The sequence below is a fragment of the Schistocerca serialis genome, chromosome 3 (genome assembly GCF_023864345.2).
Source record: "Schistocerca serialis cubense isolate TAMUIC-IGC-003099 chromosome 3, iqSchSeri2.2, whole genome shotgun sequence".
NCBI lineage: Eukaryota > Metazoa > Arthropoda > Insecta > Orthoptera > Acrididae > Schistocerca > Schistocerca serialis.
The window spans coordinates 841,431,825-841,453,183 of NC_064640.1; the positions used below are offsets into that span (position 1 = coordinate 841,431,825).

General features: G+C 37.8%; 1 protein-coding gene across 1 annotated transcript in view; it reads right to left on the minus strand.

Moving 5' to 3' along the window:
- Positions 1-21,359, minus strand: part of LOC126471255 (titin-like) — a 164,014-nt gene that overhangs the window by 64,830 nt on the left and 77,825 nt on the right. Inside the window, exons 19-36 of the mRNA XM_050099374.1 lie at positions 15,854-15,992; positions 13,572-13,720; positions 12,963-12,968; positions 12,591-12,719; positions 12,048-12,184; positions 11,819-11,835; positions 11,646-11,774; positions 11,284-11,405; positions 10,939-11,097; positions 10,087-10,170; positions 9,847-9,968; positions 9,669-9,731; positions 8,946-9,136; positions 5,389-5,476; positions 4,035-4,139; positions 3,859-3,918; positions 3,706-3,757; positions 930-1,050 (exon numbers count right to left, since the gene is read on the minus strand). Of these exons, the coding sequence (XP_049955331.1) occupies positions 930-1,050; positions 3,706-3,757; positions 3,859-3,918; positions 4,035-4,139; positions 5,389-5,476; positions 8,946-9,136; positions 9,669-9,731; positions 9,847-9,968; positions 10,087-10,170; positions 10,939-11,097; positions 11,284-11,405; positions 11,646-11,774; positions 11,819-11,835; positions 12,048-12,184; positions 12,591-12,719; positions 12,963-12,968; positions 13,572-13,720; positions 15,854-15,992 (1,873 nt within the window). The remainder of the gene's footprint in view (positions 1-929; positions 1,051-3,705; positions 3,758-3,858; positions 3,919-4,034; positions 4,140-5,388; positions 5,477-8,945; positions 9,137-9,668; positions 9,732-9,846; positions 9,969-10,086; positions 10,171-10,938; positions 11,098-11,283; positions 11,406-11,645; positions 11,775-11,818; positions 11,836-12,047; positions 12,185-12,590; positions 12,720-12,962; positions 12,969-13,571; positions 13,721-15,853; positions 15,993-21,359) is intronic.

Genomic DNA, 21,359 nt, shown 5'->3' on the forward strand with positions numbered 1-21,359 from the left:
TACAACGTTATAAATTGCAGTATAAGCAATAATTTCTGCATCCTACATGCCACATGCATCCCTTTTTCATTGTTCCTAAGGAGAACAGCTAGAATAACACATGATATTGGCAGTGTATAATATATCACAGGACACGTAAAAGAGTATTTGAATGTAATACCCTCATGCTCCACTAATTTCAGGAAATTTAAATTAAATAATTAAAAATTAATAGTTTGCTATAATAATCTGTGTTAATTCTGTAGTCTGAAATATGTAGGAATAAATGAAACTATGGATGTAAATGCTACACTCACTACAAAAGTCAGTGAAATGAACACTTAAAAAACAATTTATTATTCTTTATTTTTTCAGAGAACTTGTGACAGGTATATGTAGGTCAGGTCTGAGCAGTTAAAGAGAGAAAAGTTACTGAAATAGCCCTTGTCTCATTGACTTGTAATGATATGGAGATACCACAGAAATGTGAACTGATCATCTGAAAACTGCACAGTTCTCATAGGAAAAATATATACCAATGAAGGTGAGATTAGTAAGCACAAATAGAAAGATTTATGTGCGGTGCAAATGACCATGTTTAATTTACATACAAAGAGCCAAAGAGGGAGATAGAGAGAGAGAGAGAGAGAGAGAGAGAGAGAGAGAGAGATGGATGGAGGGAGGGAGTGAGACACGAAGTGTGGTAGGGGGGCATTCAGTGGATAAATAATTATCTAATATCGCAAAGACAGTGGAAATGATATTCTAGGTTTCAGAGAGGAATTTTTGCTGAATAATATAAGATATTAACTTACATAATAATAATAACTTTTTGAAATCAGGGACCTTCAATTTTGTACCTACAGTTATTCTACTAACTGACCCAAAGATGCTACACAGAATCTGTGGTGACTTTAGTTTATGTGTCATGTGACTCACAATGCACAAACTGAACATTTGTAATGTGTTCCAAAAACCTTTTTGAGTTTCCCTTTCTACCAATATCAGTTCCAACATGATTAGTATGAATAGCTGATTTTTGAAGTCAGGAACATATTTCAGACTCACACTCTACAATGATGAACTGACTTTTTATTTCAGACATCAAAACCAGTTCTTTCTGTTTTCGATTATGAGAAGCACAAAAATTTATGCAGAAATGATTAAACAAGAAATACAACAAACTGGAATTCCATGTTTAAGAACTGAGGAAATACGAGGTAAGTCAGAACATCATATTGAGGAAATACGAGGTAAGTCAGAACATCATATTGCAGTATACCATAAAGCAGTTAAATAAAGTATAGAATTGAAGCAATGTTTAATAGAAAATAATATCAATATAAACAGTCCAAAAATTTGAATAAATAAATTGTGATATAGTGCAAGAAATTAGATGCTGATGCTTGTATAAACAAATTATTATCAAACAGTGGAAAATCCAGGATAGAATAATGACAGTATTATGAAAAGTATAGAGTGCCATATCCGATATATCTTCCCACCACCACCTACTCCAGTCCGGTCATAAGCATCACCTATCCCATCAGAGGCAGTGCTATCTGTGAAACCAGTCTTGTGATCCACTAGCTAAGCTGCAACCATTGTGCTGTGTTCTTTACGGGTATGACAACCAACAAGCTGCCTGCCTGCATGAGTGGCCACGGCAAACTGTTGCCAAGAAATAGCTGGACCATCCAGTTGCTGAGCATGCTGCCCAACACAGTGTTCTTCATTTTAATGACTGCTTCACAGCCTGTGTCATCTGGATCCTTCATACCAAAACCAGCTTTTCTGAACTGGGCAGGTGAGAACTCTCCCTGCAGTATATCCTACATTCCTATAACCCTCCTGCCCTCATCCTTCATTAGCCATTGTTCTACATCCACCTATCCCCTTCCCTGTTCCCACTCCAGCACTACATAGCCCTCTATTTCACAAACACACCCACAGTCTTTTTACTTCTCTACTTTTCCACTGCCCCCCCCCCCCCCCCCCTCCTGCACATAGCTGCCCTACCCTCTCACCATCTCATTCCTGTGAATTCTCCCACAAGGAGCACTTTACTGTCCCCCACTCCAACTCTGCTATCACTCCTCTTCCCCACTCCAGCCTCCTGCTTACCTCCACCATCTAGAATGCTCCTCCCACCATGCACCGCGGCTGGCAGTCTGGCATCAGAAGCCAGAGACTGTGGTCATGTGTCTGATTGAGGTTCGTTTGTGTGTGTGTGTGTGTGTGTGTGTGTGTGTGTGTGTGTGTGTGTGTGTGTGTGTGTTTTGTCCAATTCTGATGAAGGTCTTTTTGGCTGAAAGCTTACTTGTTTAACAGTCTTTTTGTTGTGCATATCTGCATTTCAGCATCTCCACTATATGGTGAGTAGCAATCTACCTATTCCATAATTTGTCAAATTATTATCAAATGAAACCTATATCTTCACAGGAACTTCACATGATGTTCAAATGACATTTAGTATTTCTCATAGAAAGTAGCACAGGTAACAATTAAAGCCAAAGTAGATGACTGGCCACGAAACAGTGAAAATTAGTTGGCATATGGCATGTATTTTATAACAGCACGGTTCTGAATGTGCATCACACATTCAAAGCAATTGTTATTGTTTTTTGCCATTTCACTCTTTGACCATAGCATATAATGCTTCACTGATACTGAGGTCATTAGAGACCTAAGCTCTTGCTCTATGTGGTTGAGAGCATGGAAAGTAACTGGCTATGGCAATATCTGGAAAGACTGATTTACATACACTGTACAAAAACAATACAAAATGCTTCAGTGATGATTTGAACCTGAGTTCTTTGAAACACAATATTAGTGTTTTGCCACTGCATTATCTTGTGTAGTTCATTCCATACCTACATTTTTCAGTGAATATGAAGCCCACAAGATACATGTACATCTCCAACATATATCTAACTCCCACCATCTTTACTAGAAATCAGGAGATAACAGTTTCACACTTTTCCAACTTGTGTTATCTTCCTATTCCTCATTACTTTTTTCCTTATTTACCTTAGTACCTGCCCAATTTGAGCAACAAAGTACAAAGATATTAATCCATTTAACTTGCTTATTGTTCACATTGATATGAATCAGTTAATTCATCACCTTGTCTCCTCCTGTGAAGAAGGCACATTAATTAAAAATCTGTAATATGTTAGCAATCTATAACTGAAATTATTAATGCCAATAAATGAAAAAGAAATAAGAGTTTTTAAACAAGAATTACTTGGTGTAATATTAAGGCAACTGATTTCAATATTACATGCTAACAGATCACTCTGTCTTCAGTTAGCAATGCAGCAAATGACAGTGAGAGAATGAATGGAATGGAGTCAAAAGAATGATGCCTTATATCTAATATGTGTTGTATTGCAGGTACAATGCACAGTGTTGTGTGAAACTAGTACTAAAATAACTGCTAAAGAGTTTAGAGAGACATTCAGTTTCTTACAGACTAAATTGTTGGCTGGCCTGGAAATTGTATTCTGGTGGTGAGTGAAACATTCCATTCATTATAAACAAAGTTTGTCACACTTAATGTAATAGTTAAACTGGGGAAATGGTAATAGTTAAACTGGACAAATGAATTTAAACTGGGGACTATATGTACATGCAAATTTCATTCATTCTGGGATAAGCTTTTCCCCATATGGATATCAAAATATGTTTCCACAACAACGTTCTTTCTATAGACTTGTAACACACCAAGGAATTCAAGGCAGCTACACTTTCTCCTCTTGGTGAAGTGTTCAGAAGCCTGCACAATAAAGTAGATTGGGACAAAAGAATGCCTAAAAGCCCACCTAACTCTGGTGTGATATCAGGTCTATTTCAGGATGAGTTGCTCAAGGTATTTACCCCCATAACTGAGAAATCACATGAAATACAGACTTGGTTGGAAGATTCAGCCCAATTGTACTATAGGAGATGATTCACAGCCAATAAATTTTAAGATAAAAATGCCATCTCAGATTTATTTGATGTCTTCACAACCAATCTTCAAGTCATTTTCATCTTTCCAACTGTGGCCCTACAATTCAAAAAGCTTTAGTTGGTATGAATTATTTTTTGTTGTTGTAGGTAGGACAATATTTCCATTCATTATGATTGTCATGTTTATTAAACACCTTAACTGAAAGCTGCAAGGAGCTCAAAATCAGGAAGTTTTGGGACAGTATTAGGTAATACAAAAAGTATAAGGTGGCAAATGATCATGGGAAAAGAGGAACACCGCACAGTAAAAACTACTTCTTTTATTGAGAGCTTAATTTGCTGTTTGCAAATGAAACTAATTAAATGCCATGCACATGACGTTTACTCCAATTTTCAGATTACCTTCAGGTGAGACATTACAAAATAATGGTCTTATAACAATATAGTGTAATTCTTCTAAATATGCATATAATTAGTTCCATTTGACAAATATCCATGAGTTTACATGTACAAGGGTGTGCTGAAAAGTAGTGCCCCTGATTTTTTTTTTTTTATTTTGTTCTCAATATTGGTTGAGGTATTACAAGTCATGCATATTACTTGGTTGACTTTCAAACTTCACTGACACAAGTTGCAACCCTCTGTCACAAGAGGGCTCCGAACTGTAGCACGTAACATCACAAAGTGTAGTGTAACTATGCCAGTTTATGAGAAACAGTGCGCTGTAATCAAATTTTTAATCTCAGAAAACTTTGTCCACACATGGAGAAACCTCTCCTTCAGCATGACAATGCGATACCACACATGAGCACTGTGACATCTGCAACAATCCAATGCCTTGGTCCACTGTCACTGATCATCCTCCGAATAGTCCCGACTTCATCTAATCCAATTTTCATCTGTTTCCAAAACTTAACAAACACTGTCAATGAAGTTAAACGTTCTAAAGTGGTCTCTCATTGAGAGAAATGTGTTCGTTGCCAGAATGACTATATTGAGAAATAAGTATGTAGATGTGAAGAATAAAGATTTAGAATGTTAATACATTTGTATTATTTTGAAGGTTTTAATGGTTTTCACATGAAAAATCTGGAGCTATACTCTTCAGCATGCCCTCATTTATGTAATGTAAGCTTAATTGTAAATAGCAGGTGACTGCTATAGTTTTGGTGATCTTGTTTCATGCTGCTGTGTTGATGAAGTTATAATTTACAAATTTCTAATACCATTTCTCACTGATCAAGAAATAAAAAATGATCAAATGTCATTAATGTGATAGAGCCTCAAGTGGAAAGAGTGCAGAGATATGAGCTCTAAGTAACATAATACTGGAAAGCTGAGAGAGCTATACAAATAAAGCAAACATGTAAAACATTTGTGTTCTGTATTTGTTTTGCAGCATGCACATCCTTCCCATCTGGGATCACCAATCATTATTTATTTAGAAGCTAATACATCATAATCAGGACAGACACAATTAACAGCAATGATATTCTGTAGTGCAGCATCTGATACCGGTCTCCATACGAGGTAGATGCAGGCTCTACAGAGTACATAAAAACTACCACGAAAGTTCAATAACAATCTGTTCTACTACTTAAGAAACTCAGAAATGTACTTAAGACACTCAGCAATGCATATTTTTGGTCTCAGTTGCTTTCTTTCTGATGGTTTCTGCACTATGTTCACATATAAACATCTTCTTACTGACAAGAAATATAGTTAATGATAACACAATGTCTCTAAACTATGTAGCTCTATTTGCGTACATTTTACACTGCAATTGTCTTATCAATGATTAAATTTCATCTGATGAGTGGGAGGCTGGCTTGGAGAGAGGCAGCTGGTGTGCTGGCTAGGAATGCAGGAGGGTGGGATAGTAGGTGCATGGGCAAGGCATGTGATGCACAGTTCTTGGAGCTGGTGGGGAGAGACACATGCTGAAGGTGAGATCTGAACTTGAATTTTGGAAGGGGTGACAGGATAGAGGAAAGAGAAACTGTGGGTGGAGTGTGTGGGGACAGTGGGTTACCAGAGATTGAGGCAAGGATGATTATCGGAGTGAAGGCTGTGCTGCATGGATAACTCCCATCATCATAGTTCAGAAGAGCTGGTGGTGGAGGGACGAATCCTGATGGCCTCGGTTGTGAAGCGACCACTGAAATCGAGCGTGTTAAGCTCAGCTGCATGTTGTGCCACTGGATGATCAACTTTGTTATTGGTCCGGTTTGGCAGTGGTCATTCATCCTGGCGAACAGCTGATTGGTAGTAATGCGAACAGTAAAATCAGTGCAGTGTTTGCAGCAGAGCTGGTATATGACATGGCTGCTTTCACAGGTCACCCAGCCTCTGATGGAGAACGGTATGCCTGTGACAGCACTGGAGCAGGAAGTGATGGGTGTGTGGATAGGGCGGGTCTTGCACCTTCGTCTTTCACAGGGTTATTTCCTGCGGCAAGGGGTTGCATATCGGAGTGACAGGTATGGACTAGTAGGATGCCCCCATTTCAGGGCATGATGAGAGATGTTCAAAGCCCTGATGAAGGATATGCTTCAGTTTTTCTAGTTCCATGTAATATTGGGTGACGAGGGGGGCACTCTTTTGTAGCTGATTGTTGGGGTGGTGGTGTGTGTCATGGGGGTGGTGTGAGATTTGGGGCTGTGTGAGAATATGGCACAGAAAATCTCTTTGTGAACTAGGTTTGGAGGGTAATGCCTGTCTGTGAAGATCTTCATGAAACCTTCGGCATACTGGACACTGGAGCTCTTGTCACTGCAGATACACCATCAATGCTTAGTCAGCCTGTGTGGGCAGGATATTTTGGTGTCGAATGGATGGTAGCTGTCAAAATGCTGGTGCTGTTGGTGGTTAGTGGGTTTAATGTGGACATATGTGTGGATGGAGCCATCAGAGAGGTGGAGATCAACATCCAGAAAGATGGCACGATGAGTTGAGGAGGACAAGGTGAAAGAAGGTGGGAGAGAAGGTGTTGAGGTTGTGAAGGTATGAGGATAGAGTGTCTTCTCCAGCCCAGTTCATTATGATATCATCAATTAACCTGAAGCAGACTGGGGCATGGAATTTAGGAGGCTAGGAACGTTTCCTCTAGAAGACCCATAAATAGGTTGGCATAGGAGAATACCATTCAGTTGCCCATAGCTGTTTGTTTGCATACCTTAGCTTCAAAGGAAAATTAATTGTGTATCAGGATATAGTTGGTAAGGTGTATAAGGAATGGGGTGGTGTACTTGGAGTCTAAAGGATGATTGGAGAGGCATGGTTTGACTGCAGTAAGGCCATGGGTACGAGGCATGTTGGTATATAGGGGGAGGGGGCAGGGGGGGGGGGTGGCGGCAGCATCAACAGATTAACAGTGACAAGTAGGGATCCAGGAGGTAATGCAGTGGGGATGGTGAAGAGTTACTGAAGGAAATGGTTAGTGTCTTTGATTTGAGAGGCTAGGTTTCAGGCAATTGGTTGGAGGTGTTGGTTATACAAGAGTGGAAATTCTTCAGTGGGAGCACAATAACTAACTACAATAGGGCATCCAGAGTTGTTGGGTTTGTGGATGTTGGGGAGTAGGTAGAAAGTGGATATGCAGGGTGTGGTTGGGGTTAGGAGGGAGATGGACTTGGGGGAGAGGTTCTGGGAAAAGCCTATGGCTTTCAGTAGGTACTGGAGGTTATGTTGAACTTCCAGGTGGGATGATTATAGAAGAGCTTGTAGGTGGAGGAGTCAGAGAGTTGGCAGAGGCCTTCTGTCAGGTAATGTCTGTGGCTCATCACAACACTGATGGAGTCATTGTCTGCAGGAAGGTTGATCAGGGCAGGATATGTTTTAATACTGTGCACAGCTGTCCTTTGTTCTGCTGAAAGGTTAGTGTTCTTTGGAAGGACTTGGGGAAGATGGTGATGCCACTTTGGAGGTAAGGAATTTCTGGAAGGTGACCAGGGGTTGGTTAGATGGGAGGGGGGGAAGTATCAATATCAGATGGTGGTATGAACCAAGAGAGGCAAAGTTCAACGTTGGGATTAGGTTGGCTTTGGTGGCAGGGATTGGTGACAAAGAAGTGTTTCCATTGCACGAACTGGGAGAAGCAGAGTAGATCTTTGACAAGTCCAACATGGTTAAATTTGGGTGTGGAGCTGAAGATGAGGCTTTGGACAGAACTGAAACTTATCTCGGCTTGAGGTTTTCGGACGCAAGGTTAACAAGAGTGTTTTGGGTTTGTTTGGGTTCTGGATTTTGTAGAGTGTTGGGAGGGAGATTAGGAAGATGCAAATTGAAAAGGTCAGGTAGGCAGGATCTGGATGCTGTGAGGGTTTGAGGAAGTGGTTCACTGTGAGTGAGTGAGATGGAACTGATGGATAGTTGTGCCCTGAGGTGGGAGTGAAATGTCAACAGGATGGGCAGTTTGTAGACGTGATGTCGAGAATGCTCTTCCAGGTGTTGGTGTGCAAGGGTTTCAATTTTGGAGATGTGGTGTATGTAGTAACGATTTCACAGCAACAGTATCTTGCAGAGGGAGCAGATGTTGTTCAAGGATGTCTGTGACAAGAAGAAGTGTTTCTGTAGCGCAGGGCAAGTGTTTCTGCAGTGCAGGGTGTGAGGGACAGGGACTAGCAGAATCTGAAAAGGTGAAGGCTGTTCTGAAAGGAGGGGTGAGATCCAGAGAAGGGAATTTTTTATGGTTAGACATTTGGCAGGGGAGGAGGGGGCAGAAGAATTCCATGGCTTAGGCTGCATTTAAGGAACAGTATATGGGATGGGTTTTAGTGAGGGAAAGGGATACTTTTCTGAAGTGGTGCAGATAGATGGAGCATGGGTCAATTGGGGTATGGATTGTGTTTGGAACATGGGACATGGAAAGCTGAAAGCTAGGTGGTTATATGGGGAAGTGAATAAAAGAGTGTGTGCTCGGAAAGCAAAAAGGAAGTAGGAAATTGTGCTGAAGACAATACAATAGTTTTGTGACTTGAGGATATTTGATCATGCATAAGTTATTGTCACACTTGAGAAAGAGAAAGGAAAGATGTAAAATTGTGACGGGAGCAATGTGTGAGGAGGTGTGGGTGGATTCAGAGGTGAAATGTAATAGTTAGAAGGCCTGATGGTAGGTAGAACAGCATGCAAAGCAGTTGTAACAGCTGTGTCCAATGTTATAGGGTGTAGCAAAATTTGTGTGCAACCATGTTGGTCAGAACTGGCAAAACATGTGCACAATCAAGGCTAGACGGAAATTGTAGGAAAAGATGCAGATGGAAAATACAGGAGAGAAAAAGTGGTGTACATTAGGAGACAATAACAAAGGAAGGATGACCAATCGAGCTGGTGTAATGCAAGAGCACAGACGTGTGTGTGTGTGTGTGTGTGTGTGTGTGTGTGTGTGTGTGTGTGTGTGTGTGTGTGCGTGGGTGGGTGTGGGTGGGTGTGTGTGTGGGTGGGTGGATGGTTGGGTGAGTGGATGGGTCGATGTCTGTCTCAAGCTCATAAAAAGATTACTCCACAAGCCAGCAAATTTTCTTTCTTTTTGTGTGTGTTTGTCAACAACTCAATACTTCTGCTTTTCAGTGAGTGGGCTCCTTTAATCTAAAAATATTTACAGTCTATAGGAAATAAGAGACATTTTTAAGCATTTCTTTGAAGTTATATATATATATATATATATATATATATATATATATATATATATATATATATATATATATATATATATATAATTTAAGTGTGCTTGCCTTAATGTAAGTGTTTTTGTTCTGTTATATAAACTGAAACAAAGTAAAAAGTGCACATTTCTCCTTGAACCAATTAATCAATAGAAGCCTCACCTTACACATAAAAAATAATAGCATTCTGTCATCTAATTTATATTTCATTTATTTTAACTGTTATAGTTTTATGAAACTTATTGACCATGTGCAACATGTTAAAGTGAGAATTATATCCAACAAAATTAGATTTTGGTTTTTCTGGGACAACTGTAGTGGAGAAAAGAACAGGGTGAATATGGCATGCTGCAGCAAGAGAACATTTCCCTAGGTATAGTTCCAATGTGTAATGTTTAAAGCATACCAGTCTTCTTTTTTTATTTTTTTTATTAAAAAAAGGGGGTAGTTATTCCATGAAAACATAAGCAAAGAGCTAAGATGGAACAATATTTTCGAACATTTCAACTTCAGTTAATGAACAAGTGAGCCTCATATACACATATAGAGCATCAGGACAATAGCAAGAATTCTTGAAATAAATTTAGAGAAAAACAGTATACAAAATGAAGACGTCAGTTATGGGACAAGTGTAGGCTAACAGTTACAGGAAAAATTGAAATGGAAGTAACCTGACTAAGAACATAAAATATAATGTTAGGTGTGACCATTGCAAAATAATGACAGCTACTGAAAACACAAATTTAGGTTTTATGAAGCTCCTGTGTTGCCACGATCAGCCACGGTTTAACTCAAGTGTCAAATGGCGGAACACAGAACCGAAGGGACTCATTCAGATGCTGGTAGAATCACTTATCAGGGGTGTTCCACATTGTACAGGGTTATTCGTAAGTACCTCTGTGGTTTTGGGGTGATAACTACAATATGTATAAAAATGACTCATATTGATGGACACAGCATCTCACTGAGTTTCAAATCATTATATGCACTGTGATGTAGATGCAGACCACACTAGTAAGGAGTGGGTATGTGAAGACACTAGCCAAATCTTGGGATCCTTATTGCCACACAGAATTAGTTCGTGCCTGCAGATAGGCAACCCCATGAACAGATTTCGAAAGCAGGCTGTTGTTGTCATATCATGCCGGACAGATGCAGCAACATTTTCAGTGAAGTTCATGCCTGTATTGATGTTTTCACATCATATACAGTGCCTGTACTGAGCTCCGTAATGTCAGTTAAAAACTTGGAAAGATACTCTTTCCACTGATATCTATCTATTTTCTGTAAATCTTGTAGTTTTTGCACCTTCATCTTCTGAAACCCTGGAGGTATTTACAAATAACCCTGTACTATAAGGAGACATAGTTACTTTTAAAGGCCTAAATTCAAATAGGGAGGGTAAACACAAATCATTAGCTCTATTAGCAGAAACCATAACAGGGCCTACAACTACACAAAAACAAGTTTCTGCAATTATTATTATCAGAAGAGAAATCTTATTTTAGACAAGTTTCAGAATCGAGACAACATACAAACAAACAAAAGAAATTCATGAGAATCCCAAGTTCACCAAGAATGGAGAGAAAGGTGAAATTACCTTACTTCATTGCGTTGGGGAAGTGGTGGGGAAAGGGGGGGGGGGGGAATAAAGTAAAAAAGATGTTTATTTGTTTAGAAAAACCTCAATATCTAGAAGCAAATTAATGTAATTTGTCTGTCTCAGACAATAAAACCACTGGAATGAAAAGTCTAAATGTACATCATTACATACATTGAGTTCTAGTGTTGATAAAGAAACAGTCACTACATTAATTAAAAGCAGGAAAATGGTCAACAGTATACAAATAAGTAGAGCCTGAATAAACCCTGGTGTCTGTTCTCTTGGACATGTATTCACACAGTCTCATTACATAACTTACTGGCATGTAGACAGCGGTGAATACAGAAATGGCTGATTATGAAAAATTAATTGCAGACTTGAAAGAAAGCTTGAAAAATATTAAATGAAAGTGAAATTAAAACAATACCAGCTTTGAATTTAACATATTTTCAATAAATTTGTTTTAATTTTGGAGAACAAGTTTCTAGAAAATATAATTAAATATAACAATAGGAAGTAATTAACAAAATCTTGAATCAACAAAAGTATAAAAATACCATCAGAACCAGTATCTACATAATAATGAATAAAATGAGCAACAACTCATAGTATTTACAAATTAAAAACAAAATTCTAAAATACAGTATAAAGGAAATTTGTAAAAATAGTTTCTAAACTTATGCAGATCTTGTATGAAATTTCAATTTCAGGTTACAGCATCATTATGGAATATTGTTAAAAGACAGAAAGGGAAAGAAGCTGTAGGATATGACACTATTTCTCTTAAAGAGAATGGGGACATTATTGAAGGTAGTTCATGCACAGAAAATAGTTTTAATAATTACCTTTTGGAGGTAGATGAGGAAATTGGTACAAACAGTTCAACAGAGACAGCAAAACACAGAATGATGGAGAGAAAAATCAGAGGAATTAAAGAATCTTTTACATTCCCTACCAGAAAAGGAACATTATCCATCAACAGCTAAAGTTCACAGGGATTGCTAACATTTACAACAGGTCACCATATCATTGTTGGCTTATAATATATAATGTCTATAGTCACATGTGTAGCACACAATTAATTTTGGGTAATCATGTGCACTTATAAAAAAATGTGATTTTCAGTCTTAGCTCTAAAGATGATTCCGCAGATATCAGTAGTTATTAGCTAGTCACTATGTTTCTATGATTTTCTATGATTTTTGAGAGAAAGCAGTGTACTCAGGAGTTGTTGTCCACTTGTGTCATAATGGGACCTAAGCTCAACACTAATGGTCTATTCTACTGAAACAGGATTCACACTATAAACTGTTTAAATGGTAAAATATCAACTGTTGTGATATTCTTAAATTTATACAAGGCATGTAATTGTGTCACCCATAACTTACAAAGAGATAAGTTATACTTTTATGGTGTACACGGTTAAACACATGCCAGGTATAGGTCTTAAGAAACAGGACGCAGAAAATTACATTAGACTGTTCAGAAAAGTCACAGAGCAATGCTGTATCATTTGCCTGGGTAAAGATTATAACAGTCAGTTCATACGGTTCAATGTAAGTTCAATGACTATTCTTGTCTTACATCAATCATCTACCACCATATTTGAACCAGGAAGCAGAATTAGTTCCTTTCATATATGAAACAAGTATTGCTGTACAGTCAAGCAAAGAGGCATCAACAGAAAGAAAACAGAAACTTTCATTTTTTTTTTGAGTTCTTCCCCTTTCACCCTTGCATACATGGAATTATGGAATTACTTTAAACTTTGAAGGGAAAAAAATCTTCAATTATTGCTGTGTATCACACATATCTGACCATCACTGCAATCAAATCATTTACATGATATATCTCAACAATAAAAGAAATTACTGGATGGAGCAATACGTAAAAAATGGGAAAAGATAGTATGAATGCTGTTTTCTATTACGTGTTTCTGTGCTCAACACATCAATCTGGTTCACTTGTGCAGTTACATGTTATATCTTGTTTTAAATTGTTTCAGAAATTTTCTAAATAAATGATATACTTATAGAAAAAACTATACTTTTGATATTGCATCTCTTTGTAGGAAGTAATTATCCTATGCAATCCACTAACAATAAATATTTAAAAGATGGGTAAATACGTTATTCAAATAATCTAATTCCTGCAAGAAAATCACTTCTGCACGCACAAAATATCTGAAAATAAAGGTGCATATAAACTAACAGCCTAAGGAAATTCTAAAATGGTTGTAGTGTTGGAGAATGAGCAAAACCTATGGTGAAGTGACTGAATAAAAATCGTGGGGTGATACATACACAGATGTAGAAAAATGTGACCTTTATGACAAAAAAATATGAGAAGAAAGAAATTTATGGAGAAACTTTGGGGACAGCTAGTAGAGCAATACCACTGATGGTATTATTTGCAGTAGTACTAGCTGTAGTATCGGGAGAAACTGTTGGACTGTTTTTGCTATTGCAGTAATGTAAATTGAATGAATTCAGTTCCAGTAATATATTGCAAAAAAACACTTAAATCAGGTAATCACTTTTATGTTGATAATGATATTAGTCATGAATTTTATCTAATGGTAATACTGACCCTAATAGTGTCACTCATGAAACACTTCAACACACAAGATCAATGATAATGGGTATGAAAAACATAAGAAAAGTAGTTGTCTTTTCATTCTAAGGAATGGAAAGAGGACATTTGGACCTTTTTTCAATCCTTTTACTGTAGAGAGCTAGAAGAAATTGGATTATCAACTGAAAAAAATGCAGTGAGGCAGAAGTAAGAATTCAATCAAACAGATAATTTGCTAGTGAAATAGGGAGACAAATACCATTAATACTTGAACAAAACTAAAATATGAGAAAAATCTAAACACAGCGAAATTACTAAAAATAATAACAACAAACATCACTGTTATAACACACTTGTGGATAATAACATCTGTTACCATGGCACTATGTCATTTCAAAGTGCCTTTCAGTTACGTTTAGTTCTCAAGATTTTGAGCTAGCTGAAAAAATGGGTTTTGTGATTCATTGCAGTGCTTTGTACCCTCATTCACAAGAAGATATTTTCTCTGAGATTGCTAATGCCAACGCTTTCTAATTCTGTGAAAGTAATTCAAATTTTCCATTTCTATACTCCCAGTCCCTTGGGCTGAAAAATAAATAATTTTAGCTACGTTTACAATTATTAGTGTACTGAGACTTAAGACAAAGTGAGAGTGATGATGCTAATATATTTAGCATATCTTTAACTTACCATAAAACTACAAAAATACAAAAAGCTTGTAGAGTAATTTACGGAATATGCCAGGCTGCAGATATCCAGACATAGAAATAAATAATCAGCAAGTTGAAAAATGCATGTTAGAAATCTTGGAGCATAAGGACTTATGGGGAAGCTTCCATGCTTACAACTTAGACAGCACTGATGAACTATCTATAAATTTTCAACAATGACACAAAGATCCATGTATACACTTGTACAAAAATGTCGGCCTTGTATGTACATATTTGACTAAAGAAAGCTGTTTTAATTATGTTACTTAGCATCTTATCATTTCAAATGGGAACTGAAAATGAAGAAAAAATGTAAACTGCTCTGCTAACACATCTTCAGTTCCTCCCTCTCAGTGAAATACTTTCCTGTAACACGTGAACTTTTTTAAAAATAGACTGATATGGCCACCTTTCTCTAGGTCTGTGCTAAGTCTGCCACTACCTGGCCTAGGTTTCTAGGTTGACAATACTTCCCTCTGCCTTGTATGCAGGAAGTCTCTAGCTGGGACAGTGTTTATCTGGAAGTATGTACAGACGCTTTAGTGTCCCTGCCATCAGACGTCACAATGGAGGCAGACAAGCTGGGGTGGGTAGCACAGCAGGATAGTGCAAAAACCTCCCATGAAAAGTGCACATGACACATGGTATGGGCACAGGACATACCCACTGGCAGAGGTGTTTACCCACAGGCAGCAGTAGAATGGGTGGGCCAATACTTACACGGAGTTCAATCACAGCTGATCTCACCGAGCATACAGTGCTGTATGTTGTGCAGACTGACTAGCCATTAGGTGTCTGCAGCAGCCACGTGCTGAGTTCATCCCGTGCTCATCTTTACTTGGGTTTGGATTCTCTTCTTCACAAAAATTGACTCACATGGCTGGTTTGTTTCCTTCTGAGGGGGTTCTGCTCCCTGACTGTTATCGAGCCACTGTTGCCCTGTTAAGTATCTGTGACTACCATGCAGTGAACTGGCATTGTCACACATGTGAAGATACTGAAGAGAGCAAGTAAGAAAAATGGTAATGGAGCAAGCACACGGCACAGTGTTGGTCAGAGATGGAAGCACAGCTGTGAGATGAAAGTTGGGCCTGTTTGTGTGTGGTTACTGTATGTACATACAGCAGTGTTTGTGCACTGGCTTACATGAGCAGACGTGCGCTACTGGAACCTGTTATAGTGTGTCAAGGCTCCTGGTAGGTCAGAAATGCATGTGTTGTATATGTGGTTAGGTGTGTTAGCGAGCATTCTCTCCTGAACTAGTACTTTAATCTGCTTCTTGCTAAATTGGCATTTTCTGACAGCTATCCATGAATAGTACATTGTTAGACTGTGCTTGAACTGAGCACATTAAATTGTCTACCAACAGAGCATTATGTTGCTGTACACAGTACAGATTTCATTCTGTTTGTGCGTGATTAAGCGGACACTCGCTTGGCTAGATATTTGGTACATTGTGGTTAATGTGTTGTATGACTGGACATGGGCAATATATTTAGAACATGACTGTTAAGAGAATAAGAAAAGGTTGTTGCCTCTTTCTAACACTGAACTATCACAGGTTAGTCTGGGGTATTTCCTTGCATCTGTATATGCTAAGGAGAAGTGATGTTCAAATACCAAGATACATGTTACGGGAGAACGCAATGGTTTGATGGCCATGGACACACATATGAAGCTACAGTTATATTGATCATTATAGTTCATATAAATTTAGATTTTTCTGAAGTTGGTGAAGCTTTCACCAACCTGCTGTTATTTTATTTATTTATTTATTTATTTTTTAATGGTGTTCCTTAATCATGTTTCTTTACATTTATATAAATTGTAATGTATTAACTGATTGTCATTTCAGTGGAGTTGGTTATGGTATCTTTTAAAAATTTCATTTTTAAACTCAATATGAACTGGAAGAGTATTATTTCAATTTGTTTGTGGTTCTTTTATTATGGTACTCAATTTATTTAAATTTTTTTGGATTTCAGTTTTATTTACAATTCAGTGCTGTGCTACATTACAGTTATTTGGGCAGGTTTTTTCTTAAAATAAATCTGTATATTCTGCTCAAGTTGTCAATAAATGTATGTATGTGTTGTACTTTTAACCAGAACTCATTTAATCAGTTCCACCCTTTAATCCTGCATGTAAAATTTGGTAGCACAGGGTGGTTGATTAATTGTATTAGGGCAAAAATTTCTTTTTGGATTAAGGCAGTTTTCTGTTTACTTATGCTACTGATATTTTCCAGAATGCCAGCCTTTCTGAGGCAAAGAGATTTAATTTATGAATGAGGTAATGATGGAATCTAGAGCCTAAAGGGACTGTCCATAAACTGATTGAACAACTAAAAAAGTATAATCATGCATCGATGGAGCAACTTGTGCTGCATTTGAAGAAATGTTAAGAGGTCATGCAAAATGAGGAGTGTTGTACTTTTGGTCAGATACAGAGGTTGCAGGCCCATTTTAACCACCTTGTGGATGGAATGAATGACACAGTGGGTGTTGACAAGAACCAGGAACAGTGTTTAGAAATATGTAGTAGCTATTAATGAATGATTGCAGACCTGTAATAGAAAACTGAGTAACCTTGGTAGTGAATTTAAATCAGAGAGACTGCAATAGGGAGGCAAGGTGAACAATCTATGATACCTTTCTTGCTAGATTGCAGATCCTGTCACAGGGTTTTTGAATGAATGTTCTAATTTAGCTTTGAATTCAGTTACCATGTAGTCAAATTTTTGTATTTTATGGTGGAATTTCAAAACAGAGCATGCATCAAGGAAATGAGTGATTTAGATGCCTTGAGATTTACTGTTGTAATGGTGAAAGATAATTTGCATGGAGAAGTATTGCAAGCAACACAGAAAAATAATACATGGAGACAATTACTGGCTAGGATTTGCAGATTAATTCTGCACAGAGCTCTACAAGAGTTAATCTATTGTCAGTATAGTAGGGAACAGGGGATTCAGGAATCATTAATAAATTATGCATAGCAAGTTAAAAGATGTGTTGTGGCCTTGGAATTGATGTATACTGAAGAACATGTAGTAAGTCATATTTACGGGACAGAGCCTCAAGGGGGGGCAGACAGAGAGTGATATTTTGTCAGGTCTTTTAAGACATTGGCTCAGTTAGATGACATAGTAAAGTAAATACTGGCAATGGAATATGTGGATTCATGCAGGCATAACTATGCCATGAGAAGAAGGGCTTGAAAGAGTAAAGATTTGGATGGGCAAAATATTTATAGAAAGGCACACCAATCAAACAGTAATTCAATATGGCATATGGGAAGGGGGCATCTAAGGTAATGTGTTGGAATGGTGGTAAGCTGGGACATGTAAGGAGGAAATGTATGTGGAACGAAAGTGAAGAGTTATGACAGTAACACCAAGGTAGGGTAGGTCAATCAGTGCCCTCAAGGATGACAGAAGGTGACATTTACCAGTTGTTTGCACGGTATAGAGTAATGGACCAATCTGCGTATTGCTGGATTTAGACAGCATGATCTTCACTGTTGATATAGTAAATTTTTGGAGCATCACGGAATCTGTAGGTGGGAAAGTTTGGTAGCAGATAAGTGGTAATATTCGACAGCAGTTAAATCAAGTTGTGAAAGGGTGTTTATGAATCAAGGTCTTGCTTGGTGAGTTTTCTAGGAAGGTTGGCATGAAGGTCATAAAAAATTTGGCCATGAAGTGTATTTTGGGAGGGAATTTTATAGCCAATGTGAGTCAAATTCCTGTTTGGTCTGGACAACAATTTTATTTTAAGTCGCAGATGTAGTTTCAGTTTTGCCAGCATGTCCAACAGGGGATAATGATGGTGGCCTGTGACAAACCCTGTAAGGAAGCAGCTAGTGTGTGAAAGTCATATTCATCATATGACCAGTTAGCTGATTTACGTCAGTTTCTGAAAAAATAAGATTAAAGTTGCGTGTACTGAATTCCTAGATGTCTTGTCTGAGGAAATGGGCATGACCAGAGTGCTAGGACAGTGTATCTCTTTTCACCATGGCCTGCACGATCGTGTAGGTTCAATATTAAATTTGTCCTGGCTTAATTACATCACTTTTCTGCATCATCCCAGACTGCAATGATTGTGTGAGTTCCTGGCTTCCATTGGCAACTGTTTTGTTTCATGTTGTGACTACCATAGTGTAACAAATCAATTCAAACTTCCACAAAAAGACAAAGTCATGCGTCACCCAGATAAATACACCATGTTTTCCTACAGTTCATTAGTTTAAGGCAATTCCTGCATTATTTTACTGAGAATGTTTCATTTAATGTACTTATGGTGTCTAAACACATGCATGAAGAGCCAGCTGGATTTTATACATGTAACTTCTTGAACAAACTATCACTGTATGAATTATTTCAGTATTTTTACCTGACTCTACAAGTCACAATGTATGGAAATTGGTATATATTAGATCAGGGCTTCCAAGCATGTGGCCTGCAGACCACTAAGGGGTCCACGGGCTATTTCTAGGGTGTCCATGGCCACCTTTGGCAAAAACTTGTAAAAGAATGAGTAAAATTATTAATTTAAAAATGTAAAATGCAAATTCATCAATATCATATTTTTGTTTGTTTGAACAATACATGTATGTATACATCAGGCCACGTTCCCAAGCAATGGCTGCAGTTCCCAAGTGAGGACCCATATGTAGTTTAGTGCTAGTGGATGTGACCTCCCAGGTCAACTGTATCTGCAACACCCCAGATGACACATGTGCGCAGCTCATGGCACTCGATGTGCAGAAACCTTATGTGCATGATATTCTGAAATGGTGCAAGCTTAGTTGACCAACCAGAGCACTCACTGGCACATATGCAGTCTGAAACATCATTCAATGTTAAACCTCCTTTGTGAGTGCACTACCTGCTCCATCATTTACTTTTTGTCCAGTTTATTACATTCAACACGGATTGATGGCTGAAGTCTTGATCACTAAAGAAGTGAGTAGTTTCTCCATTTCCTTCATAGCAAGGAAAGCCCCCAGATGAAATTAATGAGGAGGGACAATGGCCAAAGGAAGAACAATCATGTGAAGCACCACACTGGATATATTATGCAAAAACTCTGCAAGTGCTCCATTAGTTGCAATACTGTCTGAACTTAGAGCAAGAATTTATGCCACCACTGAGCAAGTTACACCTGTAATGCTACAGCAAGTTTGGGAAGAAATTGACTTCCAATGTGATGTGTGCAGGACAACCAACAGAAGCAACATACAACATCTTTAGTTTAAGGTAAAAAAGCTTGATGTGTTTCCCTACAAAATAACACTAAACCCAGTTGTAAAGTTGTGAAGTCCATTTTGAAACACCCCTTAGATGAATGTAGTGATGTTGTGGAGTTAGCAAGTTTATTGGCTTTTGTCCTTTACGAATATTTGCAATGTTTCAAGGAGAAACTCTTATTGTGCAAACCACTACCTGTCAATACAGCAGGTGCTGAAATATTTTGTTTGTTGGATGATTTTGAAAACACCAATAAAATTTTATGGTCTATCTGCATTGATGTGTGGAAAGATGGTACAAAAGCTATGACTGGTCCAATGGTTGGAACGATAACTAAAATAAAAGAGAGCTGAAAGGACTGCAGCAGTAGCCATTGTGCTGTCCACTGACATGCTTCAGCTACAAAAAAAAAAAAAAAAAAAAAAAAAAAGCCTGCTTCATTCAAGAAAGTTTTAGATGAATCTCTCCAAATTATTAATTACACAACCCCATGGCCATTGAAGTGAAGACATTTTACGATAATGTGTGAAGATATGGGAAACTTTCATTATTATCTGCTTCTCCATACAGAAGTGAGGTGGCTGTCGCATGGGAATACACTCTCTCAATTATATGAATTATATGAATTACATTTAGAAGTCCAAGCTCTACTTTTAAACTATAATACCAAATTAGCAGACCTTATTAATGATGAAAGTTGGCAGTGTATACTTACTTATTTGGCAGATATTTTCTCAGAAACGAATGAAATGAATATTTCACTGCAAGGGAAAAGTATAACAATGGTCACTGCCAATGACAAAGTTCAGGTGTTCAAGATGAAAATCAATTTTTGGGCAGATAATGTTGAGACAGGGAGATCAAGTGTTTTCCACTTTTCAACAATTTTCTGAAAGACAACACACAGGAGCTTGGGAACAATTTGTTTCATGAAATCCTCAAACATCTACAAAGCTTGACATAATCGTTGGGGCATTATTTCCCAACAGCTCAAGATGAGAAGCTGAAGGAATACAAATGGGTGGCCGACCCATTCACTGAATGCAAAAAGCTGACATTCTGTCATTGAATGAATATGAGTTCTTGATAGAAATGGCCACAGACTCAACCTTGAAATGTACTTTTGGTAGTGTGTTTATACTTTTGGATCTCTTTCGAAAAACATTCTACTCCCTTGTTGAAAGAGCAAAACATGTCCTACGTCCATTTGACACAACATACATACATGAATCTAGATTATTCATCTATGCCACCAACAAAACTAAGTACTAAAGCTGTTCAGTGTTTTCTATCAATTACCTAATAGTTAACTGAATTCTCTTGGTATTGATATTTTTGTTCCAAAATTAAAATGATATCCAACCAATGTTACATTTCTTTGCAATATATTCTGCTTCACTCAATCAGAGATATGGCCTGCCTAGTTTGCTGAACAATGGAAGTAAATCCAACAGTAAGTATCTGAATAAAGTGAGAATTTAGACAAATGGGAACATCATTAGTTTTAATTTGTTTCCCTTCACTGTCAAACCAAAGACTATTGATCTGTCATGGGGACTGTGGGAAAATGGCAGTTTCATTAAGAATTTTTCAAATCCAAAGGGTTTTGTGCTGAATTT